This window comes from Andrena cerasifolii, chromosome 10 (assembly GCF_050908995.1).
Source record: "Andrena cerasifolii isolate SP2316 chromosome 10, iyAndCera1_principal, whole genome shotgun sequence".
Taxonomy (NCBI): Eukaryota; Metazoa; Arthropoda; class Insecta; order Hymenoptera; family Andrenidae; genus Andrena; species Andrena cerasifolii.
In genome coordinates, this window is record NC_135127.1 from 5,031,291 (window position 1) to 5,057,868 (window position 26,578).

Genomic DNA, 26,578 nt, shown 5'->3' on the forward strand with positions numbered 1-26,578 from the left:
CTGGATTTGCTTTCATTGTTTTACAAATAAATAAAGGACAGAGTGTCTTTCTCACGAAAAACGGCAGCCTAGTTCCATTAAGCGTCTAAAACTGTACATACTTCGGTGTACATTTTACATGTACCCTGGTAAAATACAAAGCCAATTTTAAGAAAAGTAGGCTTTTCTTCTTACGGTAGAAGAGTGAAAACGACAAGTTCCTTACCAGCCAAAGAGAAAACAAGGCATTAAGGGAAAAACTATAGGTAATTGTAATATATAAGCTATTAATATAATACAAAATAATTTTTTAGATAATATAAACTGTTGAAATTTAACGATCGATTAAGTTCTGTTAATTTAATATTTGGGTGATAGTGATTGATACAAGCGTTTGAAGCATTTTTGAATTACCATCGTGGCAGTAATATAACGCATGTTGCAATTCACAAATAATATTCTTAAAACAGAATTTGTTCCTAATACAATCATTTCGGTGTTTGAAATTATACATATAGAATATGCAAGACGTTAGTCTGCTTTTGTGTTTAGTTTACTTGGGTTCAACAACATTTGTACTTATATGGTTTCGAAGAAGCCTCAATGAATCTTGTGAGTGTCAGTTCACATATAGCCGCGATTCAACAGGGTTATTTCCCTGCAGCTGCTTTACATTACTTTTGAAAAGTGAAAGATTACAATAAAAAAAAATGGGAACGATGAAAGGTAAGAATTGTTCGTGTTTTCTTTCTCCCTCTTCCTATTGTTATGGAATGCAATTGTCATAAACGTATATAGTAAAACTTAATACATAATTAAATGGAGAATTAAATCGAGAAGCATGAATTTATAAGTTCCCACAATAATTATATCCCTTCTATTTTAATATCATTATGTCTTGACTTCTGTGATGTAATGAATACTATATTTTTAAATTTGTTAGGAACCGTTTTACTCTTCGTTGTATCTGGGACGTTAGGTCTCTTTGAAGAGATCCTTGAAGTGGATTCGTCTTCCAATAGTAATAATTGTTCCACTACTGTCAGCTTGAACATGTTCCATACGTCAAGTGAGACACAACGGAATGAAACTGAAATAATAGCCCAAGTACTAATTGATGAAACAAAGAACGATACAAATATAACGCATTTGAAAACATTTGCCGTGTCTAAAGATTGGAATGATCTCCAACCCAAGCTGAAATTTCCAAACATTAGTTTGGGTAAACAATACAAAATATCCAGCCTACATCTAGACCAGGGAATATTCATCTTCGATTTTCTACGGAAATTTTTATCCATCATTCAACCTTACGACGTACCTGCTGGTAATGTATAATTTGTTTACGGATTAATGCATTGAAGACTATATTAACAGAACTTATTACATTAATATGGTGGCGTTGTTTTCTACGTATATTAAACTGTAAAGGAAATAGTTCATATACATGTAATAGTAAATTAAATAGTCCATTAAATAATTGATAATTTTTAATACACATTGGGGGCTAACATAGTATTTAAGAACCATAATATTAATTCTTACGACATATGTACATGGATCCACCATCTATTTAATTTAAATGCTTATTTTAGTAATTTCGCATAATAACAGAACATAGGTTTTTCAAAACTACTTGCTCTTCAGACTTCAATTGATGTATCTTTATAAAACAAATGAATTGGGTTATAAGCAATTATTTTTATATAATGCGATAAGTCAAGGGGGAGACTCGTGTAACTCGACGAAACTGAGGTGATCCTTCCGAATTTTTTTCAAAGAAATGGTACAATGGATCTTTTTGAAACCTTTAGGATATTTAAATGAACATCTAAGGAAGGCGAGAATATTTTTTCTTCTGTAAAATAATTTGTTTATTGTAAACTGTGAAGGTATTACTCCGCGTCCTCGACGTCGAAGTAGTGAATCAGCGTGCAGTCTACTGTCCGTTGAACTCACCCAAAATAACAAAACCAGTACATTTCGTATTCTTTATGCAATTACGCGTCGTATGAACGTAAATATGCAAAAAAAGATGCAAAATGGAGCAAATGGCAGGATTTTAAAGAAAAAGTCGCGATTTTCACGACAAACTTTTGCCTCTATTATGCCATAGACGTAATTAGAATTAAAAATATCATTAAATATATTGGTTGATCCGGTAAGAAATGTATTATTCCCTATGCTTGCATAAGGACAAGTCATTCGGTTGAATTATTTTTTAGATATGCTGCACGCCGAATCAGTTTGACGCTAAGGATGCGGAGACATACCTCGACAGTTTGCAATAAACAAACTATTTTAGACGAAATAAATTTTTTTTGATTTCCTTAGATGTTCAATTAAATATCTTAAAAATTTCAAAAAGATCCATTGAACCAATTCTTTGGAAAAATTCACAAAGAACCCCTCATTTTCGTCGTATTACACGAGTTTCTCGGTTAGTTATATGACTTTCTACTGTTTTCGAGTGCATTTCTTCTGCAAAATATTATAGTAATGTATAAATTGTCAAGCAAGTCCATGAAGTGAAAAAGTTACGTAAACAAATTCCCTTAAACTTTTTAGACTTACTGATGGACGTAATGGAAGACCGGATCAGTATGTCAAAACTAATATCTGAGGTGAGTTTAATAACTTTAATATAATACAGATAGGGAATATAATCCCGGTCATTATTTACTATCTCAGGATTGTTTAAAGTCTTTCTCGGGATTCCAAGACTAATCTCGGGATTGGGTATTAAAAAATTTCAATAATTAAAGTGATTTATTATATGTTAATATTCTAAATCTTTATTTAAAGTAAACAAACTTACTTTCTATCATTAGTCTCCAGCATAAACTGAAATCATTTTCAACAAAAAAACAGTAGAACAATGGAGAATAATAAAGTCTGAATAAATGCCCAATAAAGATTCATCTCTATTTTTATGCTTGTCAATAAAGAAATATAATTTAGTTAGTTATACACGACTTAATATTATTAAATAAATAATTATTACTATTGTCATTATTATGAAATGACCATATTTTGTATTCTGTTTATTTTTATATTTTTCAGTTGTTCATATAGTAATTCACATTTTTAAAAAATCCCAAACTTCTCGGGATTAGTTATATCCAATCCCGGGAGTTTTGGAATCCCAAATCAGTCCGGGATAACGTATCTCGGAGTTGTATTCCGTAAATACAGAATGTCTCACCTATAATCCGCCCACCTTAAATAACTTCCACATTGTGCATTGTACGGTATGTATATGGATAATGTATTACTTACATGCAAAAGTTGAACAAAGAATTCTGCACTACAGTGCACTAAAAATGCACAGTTGACCTTCAAATCTCCTAAAAACTTCCACCTAAAAAAATGAGGCACATATAAATTCATCATGCAAAAAAAGTCGAAAAGTCCTTTGCTGTTTTGCCATCTGAGATTTCGTTCTTGAGATATCAGCAATTAAAAATTAGTGGTGCGACTTACGGGGGAGCAGTTTAAAGTCGAGTCAGCTAAGCGCCGGGCCGCGTAAAAATTAGGGGTAGTTTCGAAAATTCGAACCTAATTTTTAAATTGTCGAAACTGCTAATTTTCTTTGTAAGTGGAATATTTTGTTTTAAGAACTGAAGGCAACAAATTTTTGGAATAAATCTCCATTGACCATAATTAAACAAAAATATCGCTATATTCAAATTCTCAAAACATGCTGCGAACGATTCTTTATTCATTGATTGTATACTTTGTATTCTTATCTGGGTTTCGAAAGTGTCGATTGTCGAACAACGAAGAAAGTGCAAAGTTTCGAAATCTCGAAACTCGAAACTTTCGCGGGCTCCAAGGGATTTTGTGGTTTCGACGACGTGTCGAGAAATCCATTCTTAGTAAAAATTATCTACTTTGTGCCTACTGAGCAATTTAATAGTGTCAATCGCGAAAAGAACAGATACAGTAAAGAATTTTTGTGTAAGTGAACGTTATGCTCTTCAAAGTCTCTGAAATATCATTCGCTTATAAGCAATTTGTACATGCTCTAAAGAAGTTGTGTAAATATGTTTTCAGTATGAAAGTTTTCCAGGTAGGTATGTTCTATACTTTCTGAAAGTCTTTACCTTTTTGTTATGTATTTTGTTTAGTTCATTTAAAATATGACATTTAGTTGAATCTTTTGTGCCAATGCGCATTTTTATAAACAGTTAATTTATATCCCTTAAAACTTAAAACATCGTAAGTTTAAGAATTTGTTATGTAGGTGTGGTAGGTGAGCACGAAGAGCGTATGGTTTACACGTGAGGAGGTTTTTTGAGTTCGAGTCCGCTCAGGGTATAGGGACATTCTTTTCAATTGAGGGGGGAACCCTAACCGCCGAGCGGAAATTTATATAAAATTTGTGAGTGTGTTTCAGTGTGACGTGTAGCACAGAAACGGAACGCTCGACAATTGTACGAATAATTCTTTAAATTAATATTTTTATTTTTGCTAACTAATGGTTTTTCTTTTGTTCATAAGTATACAAAAATACCCTAACAATTTGAAATGGATCCTCTCCTCACTTTCCTAAAAAAACACAAATTTTCATATCAATTTCCGTTCGTCGATTGGGGTTCCCTCCTCAAAGTTATTCACTAAAATAACTTTAATATTGGCAAAATAGAATTAAAATAATTAAAATTGTTCGAAAGGAAAGGTTTTTGTATACATAAACTTATAATTTCTTTGCATAATAGTGTCATGGTGTTATACTACCACAAAAAACTATGTTTACTGGTTAAATTATTGGCTCTACAATAACACTTCATAACACTTTTATATTGCTTTCATTAAGATCTATATACAACATAAAAGCAAAACGAAACCGATCCGAAAACTAAAAAATTTCGTCATTTTTTAAAAAATTGATTTTTTATATATTTTTTAACATTTTTTTTTCAATATACCTACTTGGATTTCATTTTTTTTAGCCTGATTTACAGTTCAAACACCGCTCAGCTCTGTCGTAGTCACCTCTCATCAACGCAAACGTCGCTGTAAGTCCTGCATCCACCGCTAGGTGATGTTTTCGGTAGACACTTTCTCGCAGCTATTTTTCACGACAAGTTTCATAAGAGGCCAGTTGTTTTGTGAATTAGTATCGCTTCTCGGCCTTATGGCTAAGATCAAAGTGTAGTATCTGTTCTTATCAGCTTAATATCTGATACACTCCCCATTGGGGAGTCAGAATATTAATCTGATTTTTGGAAACTGACGGAGCGTTGGTGCTTGCTCCACCTCCGTCGCGAGTCAGCCTGGCATTGCAGTGCCGCCAGGATTGGCTCAATTAGCTCATTCTAAAACATACATTCTGACTCCCCAGAACAGAGCCATAAGCCCGGGAAGCGACTTAGTCGTTGTGCGGAGGCTCCTCGATCCGAGCGGTAAACATTTTCCAAGTTCCGCGAAAAGTGCCTCCGACCGCGTGCGCCGCTGCCAGGACTGGGAGTGAAGCCGACGAGCCCCGACAGCCACCGACCGAGTAAGTCTTTTCCTTCTCTTCTAAACTATCGCTTTCTCCCTCTAGGAGCCGTTCACTGGGTGACGTCACTCTCTCCGACGTCACGTAGGCGCACGGCACCTAGTCCCCCAGCTGATCGTCGCGGACGGGTGAGCCCGCTCCCCCGCCCCGCGCCTCAGGTGGCACCTACAAACCCGCGCTTCTTCTCGCGACCTTTCTCAAAACAATTAACGGTTTACCGTTGGTTGTTTTCTGAAAGGTTCAAATTGCACGCGTGGAATTTCGCCGTTTCGCGAGTAATATCGCGGTGCGGTGCACCACGGTGCATGCGAGGGGGGTTCCTTCCTGCTCCCGTCGGAAAAATTCAAAGGAAGAGGTGTAATAATTGACTGGGACTCGTTGACACGGTTAGAAAACCTGTCATTTTTAACGCCGGACACACACCTCTTCCAGAGAGTTTCCCGACTCCTTCCTGCTTCTCTACCGCGGGTAGAACTTTTCTGCACAACTGATTCCCGCTCGGGAATCACTCTAATCTTTTATTCTAGTCTATTTTATTTTCTGACTCTCGCGATAGAGAGGCTTTCCTTTTCGCCTCCGCGTCCTTCTCTATCGCCCGCTTTCTCTCTCTCTGTCTCTACAGCTGTTCTTCCTTCGACACGTCTCTCTGTCTCCCACTCTATTGCTGTCCTTCTTTCCTACACGAGCTCGGTCGGGGACGGCCGAAGGGAACTCAGCCGGTGTTGCCTGCTAATATCTGTGATATTTTAGCCGTGATTTTTGTTGCTTGTCTGGTTGTTTATTTATTTATTTATTCATGTTGACGCTTTGTTTATTTATGCAGTTTTATTTATACATTTCTATTTATACATTTTTATTTATACACTTTTATTTATACATTTCTATTTATACATTTTTAGATATACACCTTTATTTATACATTTTTATATACATATCCCTATTTATACACTTTTACTTTGACATTTTTAAACACTGACGTCACATATTTATATTTTTTTCACCACCAATCAGTATTCTAGCCGGGGAGCAACCCTAGTCACCTTTTTTCTTTTTCTATTTTATTTATACACCTGTCCGTCTCTTATTTATTTTATTTATACATTGTTGCGTGTCGTTTATTTATTTACTTGGTCACTGTCTTTTTACCACTTTTGACACGCGTGTAAGAGACAAGAGGCAACGCCGGCGCTTCAACCTGGCCTGGCGCTATTAGACATTACAGCGCCCATTCTATTGTATTTTCTGTGTTTTATTTATTGATTTTATTATATTTTGTGTTCTGCGTTATTTATTTTATATATCTCGGCGACTGCCCGGATTCGTATTCGCTAGAACTATCGTTCTCCGCTCTTAGTACGTACTGCTATTTCTTTCGAACGCTCATATTTCGCGCCGCTGTGCTGCTGCACCCTCATATTCATTCCCATCAGTCATTCATTCATCCATCTCATCCACTGCGCGCCCACGCACTCGGGAGACTTCCACCGTTGGTCCGGCGACATAACTACGCTAGTCATTTCTATATATTTTCTCTTTCTTTTTGCTTTTCATTTCTCCTTTCTCCCCTTTTTTTTTTTTTTTTTTTTCCGTTCTAAATGACTTCGCCGGTTCCAACGATGGAAGTTGCCGTCGAACTACCGGCCACGGACGGCTTAACGTGTCCCGAGTGCTTTAGCAAAAAGTCGTCGAAAAGCAACTCGTTTCGGTACAGGGGGTACGTGGAGTTCGCCCAGCACGTAAAACGGACTCACGTGGGGTGGACGTTAAAACCTACCTGTCGGTACTGCGGCCACGTGGGAAAGGGTAAATACCCTATAAAGGACGTTAACGCCCACGTGGCCAAATTCCACCCCGCGACCGCGAGCGCTGGGACTGCTCCGCGTGCGCCCTGTACTGAAAGGGCGCGCATATCTGGTGGCGGCACGAGCGGCGGAGGCGACCCCCTGCAGAGCCACCCTTCAGGATCGGGGGCTGCGACGGTTTCCCCCGCGCTGCGCACGACAACCCCTCCCGTGCGCCGAATAATCACCCCCCCAGTTCCCCGCAAAACTACCCCCCCCGCACCCCGGAAATCTACCCCCAACGCGACCACGACGGCAGTGGCCAAGAGATCGTCGACGGAGAGAGCTTCCGTCGCGCCAAGGCTACCCCCGCCTACCACCAAGACCACGAGGGTCACCGCCGCTGCCGCCCCTAGTACCCTTCGCTCGAAGGGGGCTGCTGCTGCACCAGCAACAGCCCGTCCACCACCTCGCACCACCACCACCACCGCCCGCTGTTGCTCTCCCCCCACCACCTACGCGGAGGCTGCAGCAAGGAATCAGGGGCCCTCCACCACCATCTCGAGGGAGAGCTCATCAACGTCCGGCCATAATTCCACCAGGGGAAGTTTGGAGAAGCAGCCTGCGAAGAAAAGGTCACTGGGCACTCCGCCGAGCCCAGTGACCCGAAGACTGACGAGGTCCTCCAGTCTGCCCCCGAGGTCCACGGTGGTCCCAGGGCCCCCCACCTCCTCCTCCACCACCATCAAGAGAGGGGTGGGGCGCCCGAAGAAGGACATGGCGTCGCTGGCGGGCCAAGGAAGACCCCGACCCCCGTGGAGCCCGCGGGGGCACCGACTCACTGGTGGCCTCGTCATGACGTCATGTATCTACACGGGGCCCACGGTCAGAATTATCGAGGCGCAGCCACTCGTCTTCCGGCCTCTGGTTCCCATTGAGGAGGAGGGGGGCCTGGAGGCCCCCCAAAATGCCATCACCCCCACCAGAACGGAGGAGCCATGGGAGGCGGCCCCAAAGAGGAAGAGGACGAGACGACGGATCGCCTCGGGCAGCGGTTCCTCGGAGAGCGATGAGGAGGGGGGTGACAGCGGCGAGGGTTTTCGAAGGACGCCGGGGCGAGGGAGGATGGAGTTTCCAAGGCCATCGACACCAGCGCCTTCGTCACCACCGCTGCCACTGCCGTCCCCAAGAAGTTCACCCGCCCTTACCCCCACCCACGCCCTCAACAATAGGTCGCGTTCACCGTCGCAGCCGCAACCTGAGCCCCATACTACCGCGGCGGGCGATCGCTGGGGGTGCCCGCGGGCGGCCGCGGTCGTTGCGTCGGCGGGAGCTCGGGTTTCTGCTCCTCGGGCGCGTTCTCGACGTGGACAGCCCCGGGGCCGTCCAAATCCCCGTACCACTCCCTACCCCCATACTGGTCGTGGACACGAACCTGCCCTCTCTCCCCCCGCGACATCTAACCCTCCCTGGCGTCCTGGGCGCGATGCGAGACGGGCCGATGCGGAATTACGCAAGGCTCTTATCTCACGCGCCGAGGCTGTCGAGACGATCGAGATTTTGGAGGGGTTGGCCGAAGACCTGACCACCTACCTCCAGTCCCGATCGGCTAAGGGGAGGGTGGGGAAACCGCCCCGCAACCGCCAGCTTGGTCGTTATTTCATCACGGATATGCTCGCATTTGCCTTAGGAGCGATATCTGTACTCACACTTAAAATTGTAATTGGGTTGAGAGTGTGATGCGTAAAGAATGCAACTTCCGGAAATAATATGTAAGGAAGTCGTAACGCTCAATACGAGAATATTAAAAATCACACTGGGCATCGCTCGCCATCACGAAGGCGCGAGGCCCCGTAGGACACGTAAGATGTATATACAATGTAACTTGGATTCTCGATGAATGCCGATGACGTCAGGGGCATCGGCGAGGGTTCGAGGCGCGTAAAAGGAACGAGAGGCATTCGTTTGTACGACTCAGGGTAGTTAGCATCGACGATCCAGAGTATTCTTTACAAATATAAGCAAACTTGAACTATGTAGGTTTAATAGAAAATAAAATATGCTTTCGTGTTTCTCAATCGAGCTCTCAAAGCTATCTTCCCGTTGGTGTTGTTCCACCGAAAAATTGCTGACGCTAGTCCATTCTGATTGGTTAGTTTTGTCCTAACGTACATGAGGAATGTCGGTGGTAGGAGAGCGCCTTTGCACGTAGGCTTACAATGTTTATATGAAATAGCGGAAGAACAGCCGGCAGCCGCGACACTATTGTCCTCGTCCAACATAATCGCAATACACAGCACTACCTGGTGCTCGAAACAAAACAGATTCGATTGCGCTGCAACATGCCGCCGCATTGAACGGTTGCGTTTAAACAAAAAAAAACAAGGTTGAGGAAGGTCCTAAGGAGCCTCCCCTTGAAGCTTATAACTAATCTTAGTCTAGGTATTAGATATAGAAATAGAAGGTTAAATTATAGTGAGCATAAGTACTGGTAACCTATATTCTTTCGCCTAAACTTTCTTTCTCCTTCCTTTTCCTCCTCTCTCTATTCACCCTCTGTTCTTTCTGCCCTCTTCATCTATCGCTGCTCCCGTTACGCGTCTCTCCTTTCCTCCTCCTCTCTTTGTCTCATTGCCTCTGACCCTCCTCTCTTCTTTTTCTCTGTCTTTGTCATCTGTCTTTTTCTCTCCTCCTCTTTCTCCTTTCTTGCCCTCCAGTACAAGAGCTGCTTAGTGCGGCTAGTTTAAGAGTGGAGTATCGCCAGGGCAGTTTCGCCGAGCTTGACGCCAATTTTATATTGTGAGTCCCAAAAGTTGGGAAAAACCATGTATTGTTTAAGCATCATCCGACAAGCCAAATATGTACCAGGTGCTTAAAACATTGTTTGAATAAACGCACATTTATCTGTTCTTATCATTGGGGAGTCAGAATATTAATCTGATTTTTGGAAACTGACGGAGCGTTGGTGCTTGCTCCACCTCCGTCGCGAGTCAGCCTGGCATTGCAGTGCCGCCAGGATTGGCTCAATTAGCCTATTAAAAAACATACATTCTGACTCCCCAGAACAGAGCCATAAGCCCGGGAAGCGACCTTAGTCGTTGTGCGGAGGTTCCTCGATCCGAGCGGTAAAAATTTCTAAGTCCCGCGAAAAGTGCCTCCGACCGCGCGCGCCGTTGCCAGGACCAGGATTGGAGCCGACGAGCCCCGACAGCCACCGACCGAGTAAGTAATTCCTTCTCTTCTAAACTATCGCTTTCCCCCTCTAGGAGCCGTTCACTGGGCAACGTCACTCTCTCCGACGTCACTTAGGCGCACGGTACCTAGTTCCCCCAGCTGATTGTCGCGGACGGTTGAGCTCGCTCCCCCGCCCAGCGCCTCAGGTGGCACCTACAAACCCACGCTCCTTTTCGCGACCTTTCTCAAAACAATTAACGGTTTGCCGTTGGTTGTTTTCTGAAAGGTTCAAATTGCACGCGTGGAATTTCGCCGTTTCGCGAGTAATATCGCGGTGCGGTGCACCACGGTGCATGCGAGGGGGGTTCCTTCCTGTTCCCGTCGGAAAAATTCAAAGGAAGAGGTGTAATAATTGACTGGGACTCGTTGACATGGTTAGAAAACCTGTCACTTTTAACATCCGACGCACACCTCTTCCAGAGAGTTTCCCGACTCCTTCCTGCTTCTCTACCGCGGGTAGAACTTTTCTACGCGACTGATTCCCGCTCGGGAATCACTCTAATCTTTTATTCTAGTCTATTTTATTCTCTGACTCTCGCGATAGAGAGGCTTTCCTTTTCGCCTCCGCGTCCTTCTCTATCGCCCGCTTTCTCTCTCTCTGTCTCTACAGCTGTTCTTCCTTCGACACGTCTCTCTGTCTTTTCTATTTATACATTTTTATATATACATTTTTATTTATACACTTTTACTTCTGCATTTTTTAACCACTGACGTCACATATTTTATATTTTTACTATCAATCAGTATTTCAACCGGGGAGCAACTCTAGTCACCTTTTTTCTTTTTCTATTTTATTTATACACCTGTCCGTCTCTTATTTATTTTATTTATACATTGTTGCGTGTCGTATATTTATTTACTTGGTTACTGTCTTTTTATTACTCTTGACGCGCGTTTAAGAGACAAGAGGCAACACCGGTGCTCCAGCCTGGCCTGGTTTTACCTGATTTCACAGCGCCTACCCTACGTGATTTTATTGACTTTATTATATTTTTTTTGTCTTGCGTTATTTTATCCGATTTTTATTCTATACATCTCGGCGACTGCCTGGATTCGCATTCGCTAGAACTATTGTTCTCCACTCTTATTACGTAGTGCTATTTCTTTCGAACGCTTATATTCCGCGCCGCTGTGCTGCTGCACCCTCATATTCATACCCATCAGCCATTCATCCATTCATCTCATCCACTGCGCGCCCACGCACTCGGGAGACTTCCACCGTTGGTCCGGCGACATAACTACTTTAGTCATTTCTATATATTTTCTCTTTTTTTCTTTTCTCTGCTTTTCACTTTTCTTTTCTCCCCCTTTTTTTTCTCTCCGTTTTAAATGACTTCGCCGGCCCCAGCGACGGAGGTTACCGTAGAACTGCCGGTCACGAACGGTCTTACGTGTCCCGAGTGTGTTAATAAGAAATGCTCGAAAAGCTACTCGTTTCGGTACAGGGGATACGTGGAGTTCGCTCAGCACGTAAAACGGACTCACGTGGGGTGGACGCTAAAACCTACCTGTCGGTACTGCGGCCACGTGAGAAAGGGTAAATACCCTACAAAGGATGTTAACACCCACGTGGCCAAATTCCACCAATTTATACATTTTTTATCTATACATTGTTACTTTTTGCCGTCGTTTTTACCCACTATTTATTACTACTCTGACCAATAAGCAACATCTAGTCACTCTTTATCTATCTATTTATATTTATTTATTTTTATATTTTTACGATCCCTTATTTATTTATGCATTGTTGCGTGGTTTATATCTATTTATTTATATACTCCTTATTACATTTTACACGCTATTAATATGCAATTAATAACGCCGCTTACTTAGTTACTTGCTTCACAACCCTGCACTATTCATCGCGCCCATCATCATTTTCATCGACTGCGCACCCAAGATGAACTCGATCAAAACTTGACTTTTTTTTCGAACTTGTAACATTCAATAGCCGTTTCTTATAGGTTTTCGTGCCCTGAAAATGAATCCGCAACCCGTTTGTCGCCATCACCCTCAGTTTTTGAGAAAATCGATTTTGAAAAAAAACTGCAAATTTTCAACTTTGAGAATCTTTTGTGTCGAAACGGTAATAGTTATTTGATTGTTCGTTGCGTCAAATTATTCTATGAACCCTCCCGAATACAACAATATAAGGTATTATTGCATTATGAACATTTAAATATGTTTAAACATCGATCAAAAGGAAAAGGACACTCGAAATGCACCCATTTTTGAAGATATCTTTCAATTTATTTCCAAAACTAAGGGTTTAGAAGAAAATCTGATCATTCCACGCGATGCAGCAGACATTTTTCCGTCGGAAAGCATTAGCAAAAGTGGTAAGTTACGTTTTGTTTTCAATACAGAAGCGAAATAAATTGGCAAAATGCGCGGTGCCGACAGTGGTAGTCAACAGCGGCGCGCGATCCACTGCCGCTCAGCGCAACACAATCGCTTAACGCGCGTGACTACCACTGTCGGCACCGCACGTTTTCCAAACGTTTTGTAAGAAAATGTTTTCCTTCGGATATGCAACAAAATACGCACTATATTATGGTTCACAAAAGTAAGACGAATTGTACAAAAAGGACGCGGAGGGCTTCTGACGCAGCGACCAGTGTGTCCCAAAGACCGTACAAGAGTGGCCGCGTCCTGGCGGCCAAGTGTGTTTGGGCTTCCGGGCGGTAGGCCGCGGTTCCGGGGCGCCATTTGAATAGGCGTCTATCGGATTTTTTTACAGTTTCGACACAAAAGATGTTCAAAATTGTGCGCCGCCCGCGAAGGCCAACGGGATTCGTGCCCTTTGTCGATTGAGGCCCAGCTGCTTGACGAGTTGATCGGAAATGAGTAATACCTCGCTACCGAGGTCGATCAGTGCTCGGACGACGGCGTATTGTCCAGCTGGAGTATACGCGCGCACCCGGGCAATTCCCAGTATCACGGTGCGCAGTGAGCCATGGTAAGGTCTCACACGTTAAACCGTTGCCGCGTGTGACTCCTCAGACGTCTCGTGAATCGAGGTATGGTGTTTTTCTGCGCATGTTTGGCAGCGTTTATTAGAAGGGCGGTCATTCAATTTGTACTTACCTAGGCAGTTCAGGCAGCGTTGTAGCGATCTCCTCTCGTAGGTCAAGGAGTTGAGCCTGCTGATCCATGAAGGACTCTTCGGCAATGCTGAAGCAGTCCTTCGTAAAATATTCATGCTTTCCCTGCTCGGCGGTTCGCGACTCCATCAGTGCCGCGTGCTGAGTCTTGAACTGCGTTCGGTGACTTTCGAGCATGTTCAAACGCGATTGTATTTTACCGCTCGTGATATTAGACATGCCTTTCTTTTTCAGGTTGTCGTAGACGCGAGTTAAGCGATGGAATACGTCGATCTGAGCGTTGATGTTGTCGGCCATCATGAAGGTCGAGAGCGAAACGCGGTCACCACGTGGTCGCGGTAGAAGATTCCGGAACCGGTCACTAAAACGTTCTCGCGATTACTCCGGAATCCGGCTCGAAGAACCAAATGCACCAGCACGAGCGATGGAGCTCCGACCGTTCGCGAATTAGATTAAGATTTAGCGATAATTAGAGTCTAAGATAATCGTTAAGGTCACAATCACTTTGTATTTACAGAACGAGTGCACAAATGTATTATAGAGTTGTTCAAGTAAACTAACACAAATAGCACTAAGACTTTAGAGACACTCTGGAACGTTCCAGCAAAACGTAAACACGCAAGATAAAGTACTGCCTAGTCGACGGTTCGCAGAAGAAGACGGATCGTGTCGGTTCGCCGAATTCTGTGAAGTCAGCACCCCACCTATCAGCTATTCGTCCTGAGACGGACGAAGACCGTGTCGTCAAGACAAAGCCGCCCGTGCGAAGAAGCGAGACAAATTGCTAACTAGATGAGGTGCGCGTCAACAGATGGCCCGACCGATCTCATCACCGCGATCATGTATAACGCGAGTCAGTCGCGTTAACCGCTTCAAATCACGCGCGGAATTGGCAGCGATTGCGCGCCGGGCTGGCCTGTGGGAGCAAGGAAGCAATTATGAAATTGCCTCACACATCTCCGGTATAATCCGCGAAATAGCTCCTTTGATGTTTTAAACAAGTGCATTAGACTTGTGAAAAAGTTGCTTGTAACCAAATACTTAAGGGTAACGGGTAATCTTATTGTCTCAGCCTTAAGGCTAAGATGCCGGCTGCTCACTCTGTTCTCAGCCTTAAGGCTGAGATGCCGTTTGCTGACTCTGTTCTCAGCCTTAAGGCTGAGATGCCGGTTGCTCACTCTGTTCTCAGCCTTAAGGCTAAGATGCTGTTTGCTCACTCTGTTCTCGGCCTTAAGGCTGAGATGCCGGTTGCTCACTCTGTTCTCAGCCTTAAGGCTGAGATGCCGTTTGCTCACTCTGTTCTCAGCCTTAAGGCTGAGATGCCGTTTGCTTACTCTGTTCTCGGCCTTAAGGCTGAGATGCCGTTTGCTGACTCTGTTCTCGGCCTTAAGGCTGAGATGCCGGTTGCTGACTCTGTTCTCGGCCTTAAGGCTGAGATGCCGTTTGCTGACTCTGTTCTCGGCCTTAAGGCTGAGATGCCGGTCGCTCACTCTGTTCTCGGCCTTAAGGCTGAGATGCCGGTTGTTCACTCTGTTCTCAGCCTTAAGGCTGAGATGCCGTTTGCTGACTCCATTCTCAACCTTAAGGCTGAGATGCCGGTCGCTCACTCTGTTCTCGGCCTTAAGGCTGAGATGCCGGTTGTTCACTCTGTTCTCAGCCTTAAGGCTGAGAAGCCGGCCGCTCACTCTGATCTCGGCCATACGGTTAACAAAATCCATCGCAATTGCCAGGTCATTCTAATATTTTACATACCATTTACTGAGTCAAATACAAAAGGGGGACGAACTTTGGGCTCTTTACCCTACAGTCCGATTTTCATAAAATTTACTTATTTAGGAAAATTACTTATTTTCGAGTTTTTAGGAGAATGTAACTGTGGTTGAATTCACCATAAATGCGACACTGTGTTAATGTGATCTTTAACATGATTTTTATTTTCTGTCGAAACTATATCATATAAAAAATAGTACGATATAGTAGAGTATAATTACATTCCTGGTCAATTGTGTTATGATTAAATTTTTTAAAATTACTGTATAAACTGTTACAGGTACTTCAGTTGGAAGCGGTATTAATAGCAATGATGGGTTTATGCTGCATCTTATGCTTTGTATTACCTGGAATAGAACTTTGGCTCGCTTGTCGTCCAATCAGAGAGGACTTCAAACCAACCCGTCATTCGCGTACTATTACATTTCTCCTCACTATTTTCGTCCTCATTCTTGGGTATGCATTAAAAGAGATTGGTATGAAGTTGTAACCACACAAATAGAGCTAAAGTAAATGCACGCGTACTTGATGAAATGTCAAAGTCGTTTTTCCTCAAAAACGAAACTTTGCATTGAAAAAATTTGTTCTAATCTCGGCTTATTTTTACCACTGCTCGACTAGGAGCAGGCAAGGTAGTCACAGTAACGACTGGTTCTCTTAACGTTACGGTAAGCAACCTTTGTTTGCAGAATTAGAGAGCTTAGTTCACACGTGAATCATTTAGATCAGACGTGCCTATAGGTACTATAGAATTCCACCTAAGAGTAGACCTACGCCCCTACCGATGTGCGACCGATCTACGCAGCTCCCGCGGACACACGCAACAAGTCTGTGTGGGTTTGGTGTGGCAGAATTGTTTAAACCAGTGTAAAAATATGTTGAAGTCTTCGGAGGTGCATTTAGAGCTGTAGCGCCAGCGGAACACCCGTGCGAACGTGCACCGCCGCGACGCGCGCTTCTCGCGCTTGAGAGTGCGCATGCGCGGCCGCGAGATCAGCTGACTGGAATTTAAATATCGCGCTCCGGAAGTCGGATCTTTTTTTTTCAACTGCAAATCTCTCGAAGACGAAGCTTTAAATTGAAAAGCGGTAAAGAACTTTCCGATTTCATTTTGCATGAAGAATTTTCATGTTTCGGCTTGTCCCACCGTTTTGGCACCGTTGTGACTTGCTCGTGGCTCACCTCACGAATCGGGAGCGCTTTTCATCGCGATAGCCTAATCGAACAGGCCTGACCTAGATATTGACTCAGCCCGTGCTCTCCACCACTTCTATCAAAAGGTTTGAACCAATGGAAAACATCGTACAATTATGAAAAATCGGCACACTGATTTGTTGTGACCCCGCAATATGCTTAAATACAAGTTTATTACGTAAATGTAACACAGTGTAGGATCAAAGAGATGCTTTCTGGCGAATTGGCGAAAAATATACGATGAGGTATCCTCGTTTGTCACGAGACAATCCATGCTGCTAAAATAAACGTCAAGTTTTGTTATAAAAATTATTGAAGTTTGTCGCTCACGGATCCTTTTGATTCCCATGCCAAATAAAATGACTCTAGTTATAGTATAGAAATGGCATACATTTATAATGTAGGTACCTATTCTGTCTTATAATACGCACAATGCCCTGCAAAAGAAATTGAACTGAATGCTATTTTTTATTAGAGATGTACCGACTAGTGGCCGACTGGTCGGTTAAGTCCACTACCCGGCCACTTTTGTAATCCGCGACTAGTCGACTTCTTGGGGGCCGATTAATCGGCTAGTCGGCCAAAAACCTAGTCGGTACATTTCTATTTTTTATACCTTAATATAATCTGTTTTTAGAATCGGCATGATCACAATGACTGTATATAACGAAACAATATCTGCGACTGTACAGAAGTTTCCCATCGTAGTTGAAGCTGCGTTACAAGATTTACGCGACTACCATAACAACATAATGATACAATTGCGGGAATGTTTCTCGGGAAGTTTGGACATCGCTAGTGAGGCAATTCTTATGGATCTTGACAGTAAGTGAAACACTATTCCATCTTACATTTGATCATTTGACGTTCAGAGAAAATGACAAATGATTTTTATACTTTTTTTTCACGCATTTGTTAATATAGTCACATAAAACTTTAAATAAAATGATTGGTTACATTTTTTTATCAAAACCAACGAAAATAATGCAAACTTTCAGTATTGGATTGATTGCCATAAATACATTGTATATAATTATAATATTTATAATTTATATATTTATGATTCATTTACTATCACTAGTATGTGTCATACAAAATATATTTCTGTTTATTTGTTACAGATATAGATGAACTCCTAGGTAGACCAGTACAAGCAGAATTATCTGCTGAAACGGGACTGGATATTGCTTTGAACACACTCATGGATCTTGCAAATAGTATGTGAATTAGAGATTTTAAATGAATATCTGATGGTCAACATGAACGTTGAACCTCTTGCCAATAATAGGTTCACATATTTTGTTTACTGTATTCCTTTAATCATTTTGTAGTATCGTTCATTCACACCCATAAAAAAACTTCAAAAAAGTAAAAAAATTACGCCAAGTACATGAAATGAATTAAATCACAAAAGAATAGAAGATAATAATAATTAGCATATAAATTAAAGATGTGAAATCAAAATGAGCTGCAAGTACATAAAGATGCTTTCCAACTGCACTTATTGCGTTTTGAAAATAATTCTAAGATCATTCATCGACACCGATACCTTTCCTCTCACGAGCTTTCACATAATTTGTCAATTTAAAACTCTGCCAATATGAATACAATATGAATGTCAGGTACAATCGATGTGTAATAAAAAATTCTTTATAGGTATCCGTTGAAGTAATTACCCGCCTTTAATCAAGTATAAATGAATTTCAGATAGCCAAGCATTGTCAAAACAAGTCGAATCTTTGTTAAGCGATGGCGAGAAAGCGCATAATCTTGGAAAGCTATTAAATCTAGAAATCGAAGACTTACGTAGAAATTTGAAAGATGCTCTAAATGCCTGCACTGGCCAGGACCGTTCTCTTTGTAATACTGTTGATTCGTCTGGATTGCGATTAACTTTGGGATTGGAGCATGTAAGTGGTCCATTAATAATACAACGATAAATATTCTGCATTTAGTATGCCGAATTAATAAAAATGATTCATAAGTGAGTCATAAGTACAATATTGCGAGGCACAGGAATCCTATGTAGGTGATAGTTTCATTTATGATTAAATGATTTTACTTAGCTTCGATTCTTTGTATGTTTGAAGAAACACTAAAAACTAGAAAAAAATATAAAATAAATAAAAGAATTCCCAAACACTAAAAACTAGAAAATAAAAAATATATAAAACAAATTTTGTATGTTAAACGATTTTACTAAAAATGCACTAAAAACTAAAAATATAATTATTTTCTTGTACTACAAATTCGATAGTGTTTTCTCACTTTAAATAAAATCGCGGCGCGGGATATTTCATAACAGAATATGGATCAATTTTAATACAGCACCACGATTTTATTTAAAGTGAGAAAACACCATCGCAATTGTAGTACAAGAAAAAAAATTAGTTTTCAGTACATTTTTAATTAATCTCACAATCAGTTACAGTTTCACGACTGATCCCCACTATCTTCTGTGCTTACTGCGTACTGTGTTGGACATTATTTCGTTCTTATTAATTGTTAGAGAATGGTCGTTGGTTATTTATGGTTAAGAGACAATGCCCACATATTTAGAGTTGCAGGTACTTTAATCAAGTTAAAGCCTTTGTGTGGTATAAAGCAACCGAAGTTTGCGATCTGAACCATGACGTTGTCAAGATTCCGCGATTGTGTCGATTCCATTGCCCAGATAACACATGTCGTCTATAAGCCGTCTTTAAGACGTCTTGATAGTCTGAAGACGTCTTAAAGACGGCTTATAGAAGTCTTGATAGTCTGAAGACGTCTTAAAGACGGCTTATAGACGTCTTGATAGTCTGAAGACGTCTTAAAGACGGCTTATAGAAGTCTTGATAGTCTGAAGACGTCTTAAAGACGGCTTATAGACGTCTTGATAGTCTGAAGACGTCTTAAAGACGGCTTATAGACGTCTTGATAGTCTGAAGACGTCTTAAAGACGGCTTATAGACGACGTGTGCTATCTGGGTGTGGGAGTGGTAACACAAATCATTTCCCAAATATATACATCCCTTGTTACCAATCCATTTATGGTTCTCTTCATACTTATAAATGTCATCCGGTAACGTCGCAGCGCGAGAAAACAGAGAGGTTTATACATTTCACGAATTTCAGCTCTAATGAAACTCGGACTTGAGTTATAGAGTTATGTTAAGTTATGCGACTACGTGTAACTAGTGTAAAAAAATGTTTCCTTTACAGCTGGTGAGAGATGATCGCTTGTCAAAATTGCGGATCTTTAAGCGAGGAAATTTAACAGAAACCATTCGTCAGACTCGTGGAGAATTCCTATATATATCACAACACATAGCCAGAGACACTTTGGATATCCGTAATCGTGAGTAAACATCCGTGCGTGGCACAGATGTAATCAAATAGCGTGAAACAAATAAGAAAAAGTACGTTCTCCTTCGAATATAAGCTTACTGTTAGCTGAATAACGTCTCTACGCTGTTGCTCTAGCAAATAAGTATTACACATTCGAAGAATAAATTATTTGTAGCTTTAACTGAGACAGTTGTGGGGCACCCTAACTCGAAACAGAAAACAGTTGGAAATAGAGATAAGACAGTTTCAAATGATATTTTAACGATATCGATATGACTATTTTTATCGAAGTTATGACCATTTGAACTTGTCCCCATTTTTCGGGTTCGTAGAGGTGATCCCTTAATGTGTTTGAAGAGTGTCAATATATAAATGATTATGCTGAAATGTTTCGCAAGTTACTGAACTTATGCTTTCTGAAGCACTGGTTACATTGTTCGACAACAACATATAGTGTAAACATCTATCATGCAATAAAGACAACACTGCCGTAGGCACTATTAAATGAAATAAAAAAGCGAAAAGATATATGTTTCACAGAAATTCGCCGTGATGTCAACATAATACGTGCCAAAATATTTGACGAAGCGCGAAACATGGAAGTAAGCAACTCCGAGCTCAGGGAGAAACTAGTGGTGGCAAGGCATGTAGTGGATGACGTGATGCCCTATGTCATTTTCTTTGAACATATTAGGTGGTTCATAGGTATTGGTACGTACCATATTACACAGTACAACAAATTTGGACTTTTTTCGGACTTGCAACATTCAATAGCCGTTTCTTATAGGTTTTCGTGCCCTGAAAACCTATAAGAAACGGCTATTGAATGTTACAAGTCCAGATGGCTGTTGTACTGTGTTATTGAAGGGTTCCAACTTTTCTGTTCGTAGTATTCTTAATATTTAACGTTTTCCTAAGAAGTACATTCAACGACGTAAATAAAAGTATGAAATGTCATTTTGTCCTACCATATTGCACGTTTTATTAAAAAAATGTTAAAAATGAAAATAAAAAATCCACAAGACTAAAAACTAAAAAATAATTATTTTCTTGCACTATAATTTCGATGATGATATGTGGCTTTAATAAAATCATACAAACTCTGTGATCATCCTGTAGAATTATTCAAATTTTATTGTAATGAAAAAAGGATAATCACAGAGTTTGTATGATAACATAAAATATTACGTAATATTCTGTATAAACAAATAAAGTCGACAAACGCTTTGATTCGTATTTGCATTTTGCAGGTGCTCCCCTATGTATTCTGCCATTCTGGTTACTCTTATTTGGCGCCCTGTGTTGTCGTTGTCATAATTCAGATAATAAAGTGCGACCTACTCTTTTATGGTACGTACGCTGTTTTTATCCCCATAGCTGTTTGTGTTTACCAAAACTTTGACGCGTAGTAGGTACACTGTTTCGTAGTAATCCACTATCTAGAGCAGGGCTTCTCAAACTTTATTTTTCGCGTACTAAAATATCTACAAATCTACACGAAAAATTACGTACTATGTACCACTACACACATTAAGATAAATACTTAAGATTCGGATGAACCTAACTGATTTATTGCACACAAATAGTATTACAAAAAACATTCGAAAAGTGATAGGTACGCGTCAGTACCATAGTTTGAGAAACCCTGATCTAGACTGATGCAATATAAATATTTGTCAATTTTACCACGAAGGGTTTTCATCACTAATTTCAAACTTACATATCGAGTAAATGATACCTAAAGCAGTTCTTCTGCTTTCAAAGATCTCCAACTTACATATATAAATTTGATTTCTATATTGTATCCTGCATGCCATTGTATTAAATAGTTTTATTCTGGTTACATATCACGACTAAAAGTTATAAAAAAATATTTTCAGTGCTGTTTTTATTAGTTGTATTATTTCAATCGTAATTTGGGTAATATTCATCATGACGTTGACACTATCGAGTCATATCGAGATGTTGGTTTGCCGTCCACTTCATGACCTTAATTATCAAATGATGGAAGTGGTCTTGGAAACTAGAACATTCTTGGGCAAGAAACTGCGCGTACCTCTAAGAGATCTTTTCGTGTAAGTCTACTTCTTAAGCAATATGTTTATCGTATTCATTTATTCTATCATGCTCTTCCTGTCAAAAGCAATGACTACACGTCTGCCAAAAACATGCTTACCTCGGTAGGTGTAACGAAAAACGATATATAAGTCACTGTTCGCGAAAATCAACGCTATGTAGCCTGTTAACACAATTACCTGTGGAGCCTACAAATAGGGATGTGCGGGTATCCGACATTTCGGGCTCGGGACGCGTCGGAAAATTTCGGGCGGGATCTCAGTATACAGAGTGTCCCAAAATTCAAGAACTTCCCGAAACATGCAATATCCTGATGCAAGAAGACATCGAAAAGTTCTTTACCGTTTTGGGATCCGAGGCTTCGTTCTCGAGATATTAACAGTTGAATATTGGCGGTGGAACTTCCGGGCCGCGCAGTTTAAAGCCGAAACAGCTGAGTGCGGATAGTGACCTCTAGCATACAGTAGAACGAACGGCGCTGGTTCAACTGTATGTGTGTGAACCGGTATATACGCGGTCCTCCTGCGTGTGCGGGCCAGCGTACGCTACCGCGCGCTCAGCTGACTCGGCTTTAACTTGCGCGGCCCGGAAGTTGCACCGCTAATATTCAACTGTTAATATCTCGAGAACGAAGCCTCAGATCCCACAACGGTAAAGGACTTTTCGATGCCTTCTTGCATCAGGATATTGCATGTTCTGGGAAGTCCCTGAATTTTGGGATACTCGGGATCCTGAAAGTTTCGAGTGAGAGTACATGGTTGGCTTCGTTTACTCTTGCTACATCTACTTTACTTTCCTCGTCAGCCAAATGCTATGAGGCCAATTCTTGAAAAAGTAATCTGATAATTCATATTATATCAATATTTTTGTTTCGTGTTTAGTGAAGTGAACTGATTTGAAAATTAACGAGTAATATACAATTGCAGGAAATGTCGACAGAATGAAGCGGCTTATCCTGCTCTTGGAATAGGAAATACACTTAAAATAGAGCAGCTTACTGCGTATTGGACTTGGTCGAATTTTACTAAACTCATGTTCAAACTCAAAATTGAACTGAAGACTTTAAGAATATTTACACCATATTTGCAGCAGCAACTGCAGGAGCTACTATATGCTTATGGGCTGAACTCAACAGAACACAGAATTATGGTACTATAGAACTATTATACAAATTTAATATCGTTGTATGTGCATGTGTGTATCCAATTAAAAGTTGGTGGGGGTAATTTGAAAGGTATGTATTTTTCGATAATTCTTTTTACGCAGTTTTATACGTATAAAAAAAAAGATGCAACTCTTGTTTAAACTTCTTTTCAATATCTCCCACCGTTCCCGAGATATTCTGCCTTTTTTCAAGGGGTTATTTCGCCCCCAAGACCGCAGTATAGCACAAACAAAAATTAGATTTGTCTTATTCATGAACTACTATTCAAGATTAGCCTTATTCAAGGTCGCGTGAGACCTTGAATCGGAACGTCGGTTACCTGTTATCTGCAATGTTTACGGCCTTTCGGGCATACCATGGACATACGTTGTTGCCAAGCTAGAGCACGTAGCCCAAACGAGTCATCGCGGATTGGCTTCTCTAATAACGCGAGAAATTCAAGAATGCGGAAGAAGATCGCTCCGTTCGAATGGAACGGAACGGTGTCCAGAGATAAAAGTTCACGACCAGAGGAAGACCTCGTTTTGTCTATCTCTCCCTGAGGAGAAATAATGTTTGCTTTTCCTCAGACGAGGTGAAATAAAAGTGATTTAATAAAACCCTCTTGATTGCCTCCGAACGCGTCCGCGAACCGGCAAGTAAATAAATAACAATTGTCGTGCCGAATTATCGAAGGCGGTCGCGACACTACTTACACACAAAGTTGCATAATTTTCTGAATTTTCGGGTTGCCGAATTTTCCTTGTAAGTTACATTAATTTCGAGGAGTAAATAGTGAATTAAATATCACATCGTAACAACGTTTTCGTTATCTATTGGTTCTGTCTTAATATTCTGCAAGCCCGGATCTTCGGGTGGTAGAAGACCGGGAGTTTCGTACACAGAAGGAGATAAGCTACGATTTGAGGTTGGTAAAACTACCTCAAGCCGAATTTGGTCGGCTAATATGTCTCGTCCAATTTGGGGAAGATTTTGAAAATACTGTACTCGTAATTTCTCCTTTCCTTCTGCGTTTCTTATAATACCGGGATATCTAATGCGAAATAGCTATGATTGAGATTCGTTCCTCTAAAATTTAGGATGAAGGTGTGTGATGAGAGGTTCTTATTAATGTTAATATAATAAATACATATATATGTGGAATTCAGCAATTTGATGGAGTATACTAGACAATATTGAATTGAAATTAAATATTTGTTGCTAGATTCAAGAACCAATTTTAAATAAGGACCTGTACGCTCTCTCCGACCAAATAAATAGAGTAGCTCGGCAAATGAGTGACAGAATGACAGCCAGAAGCTTAGAAACTATTGCAATAAATATGCAAGATTTAGCTTTAATGAGATTAAAACCATTATCGAAATTAAAGGATGAGTTGTTATACAAACTTGCTAGTTTAGAGTTTCAAATGCAACCACTTCACCAACAAGTGAATCAATCAATTTCTCATCTGAGCAGTATACAGTATTACATTGATAATCAAGGAGATAAAATTGCTCAACTGGTATGTAATATTTCATCTTCACATTCTAGAAAAGTAACACATTTCTTCATGAATCATAAATATGTGTTGAAAAGAGACTACTAACTATTAAATTTTTTCTTCTCAACTATTGAAAAAAGTTTTCAAACAATAATTTTGTGAGCGCATTATATTTTATAATTTTGAAAATATTAATATATTAATGAAAACTAATACCAAATTAGAAACACATTCTTAGTACCATTATATTTTACATCCAGAAAACGAAGCTTTACGTGGACAGATTAGATAATTACTTGGATCAATGGAGATCTCACGTGTTATCAAAAATAGGAAACGGCGCAACTAAGTGTCGACCGCTTTGGGACGTATTAGAAGGAATCAGTCTTCTATTGTGTAATCACTTCCTAGGGAATTTGGTATGTATACATTTAGAAGTATAAAAGACAGTAAAAGGGTGTCATTTTTATTATGATTCATTTTCATTTCCAGAGTGGATACTGGTTTGCTACACTTTTGTGTGCAATTACTATAATGGCTAGTACACCAACAGCCCATATTTTATCGTTGGTATATAGAAACGTACCAGGTTTTGTGAGAGCTACTACTCCTGAGCCTCTTCGATCGTAAGTTGAAAACCTTACAAAAAGGAAAGTGCAGGTGTGCATGTGTTATTGGTGTCTGACATATATATACTCTTTATATTATGTATATAACTACATACGTATTTTTTTTTAAGTTCCCTAATATCAGATTGAGTTCTCCTATTATTTTATTGTGAGTAGTATTTTAGCTGCACTGTGTTCTTTCTAATTTTTCATTGGTTAGAACAATGTTTCTGAAAACGGGTGCTACTGCCCTCTTGGAGGCGTTTCAATTATCTACAGGGGCATTAGGCATTAAGGGGGCGATTAGGTTTTTTGTAACACAAGGTTGCACATGATTACTCAGCAAAGTTCCTTAAGTGTGTAAAACTGTGAATGCATACGCAGATTTTCTTATATCAATATAGAATATTTTTTATATTAATTATTATTATATCAATAACATTTGACGAACTGCAACTTTAGAATTCTCGGAGTAGTCGTAACTGTCGTAACATACAATTTTGCATTGCGGCGATGTGATCCTAAAATTTAGGAGATAACCGCATTGAAAGATTAAAATAGGACGCACTCAGTTTTATCAAAATATTATGAATGGAAACTTATATTATCAATCTATTTGTAAATTTTCATAATTGTTTTTCTATTAATAATTGACTGTAATTATGTGGTTTTCAGGGAAAGCCCGCAAACTGTCGAAGTTGAAGAAGACTCTTGGCACACACCCGAGTAAGTAAGCTACCTTCTTAAATTAAATGTTAAGTCACCGAATGAGTAATGCACATTTCGCTGTTGAGCGGGACTGGTCATGGGCGTCCGGAGGGGGGTGCAAAAGAGGCAGTAGCCCCCTCCCTCCGGGCTTTTGAGAAAAATCGCTTATTTTCCAAAACTGCCAAAATGCCAAATCGAACAGAAACGTTTATTTAACATTAATCTTTGATTACATTTTGCACGAAGTTACTAACTTTTTGTGTTTGACTAAATCCATTTAGTAATATTCTTATGGTGTTTTATAAATCAATATGTTAATTAACTGCATGATTTCAATTTTTATTTCGTTAATAAATTCACAAAATTCATTCACTTTGCCATTGAAAATGTAAAAATAATAAATTAATTTGCTTCCAGTCCACCTCCACCTCCACCTGATGAAAGATGGCAATAAAAACATACGATATGGATGAGCAACGATAGCTGCAAACAATATCATCATGCATACACACTGAGTAGCTCAAATATTGGAATACTGTATGTTTTGTAGTTCTATCCCTTGTAACTCAATTTATGTCAAAATATAATTGATAGAAATGTAAAATTTGCTTATTTGCGTGCATATTATGACGTCCAATAA

The 26,578-nt window shown here is 40.4% G+C and overlaps 1 protein-coding gene, 1 non-coding gene and 1 pseudogene across 3 annotated transcripts; all 3 read left to right on the forward strand.

Annotated features, from left to right (window-relative positions):
• Prom (prominin) lies at positions 1-26,578 on the forward strand. Of its 2 annotated transcripts, XM_076822515.1 has the most exons (16): positions 1-1,306; positions 2,548-2,603; positions 15,655-15,830; positions 17,206-17,393; positions 17,690-17,785; positions 18,276-18,478; positions 19,773-19,908; positions 20,439-20,609; positions 21,149-21,248; positions 21,779-21,973; positions 22,901-23,123; positions 24,344-24,643; positions 24,883-25,041; positions 25,115-25,248; positions 25,906-25,956; positions 26,356-26,578. In XM_076822515.1, the coding sequence occupies exons 1-16, from the start codon at positions 895-897 to the stop codon at positions 26,390-26,392; spliced, it is 2,637 nt and encodes an 878-aa protein (XP_076678630.1). In that variant the 5' UTR covers positions 1-894; the 3' UTR covers positions 26,393-26,578. The 2 variants fall into 2 exon arrangements, with proteins under 2 accessions (XP_076678630.1, XP_076678629.1); XM_076822514.1 differs by lacking the exons at positions 1-1,306; positions 2,548-2,603 and having other exon boundaries at positions 24,847-25,041; positions 26,356-26,516.
• On the forward strand, positions 5,104-5,295 carry LOC143374450 (U2 spliceosomal RNA). Its single transcript, XR_013086664.1, has one exon. It is a non-coding gene; the product is annotated as a U2 spliceosomal RNA (small nuclear RNA).
• On the forward strand, positions 10,146-10,298 carry LOC143374453 (U2 spliceosomal RNA; annotated as a pseudogene).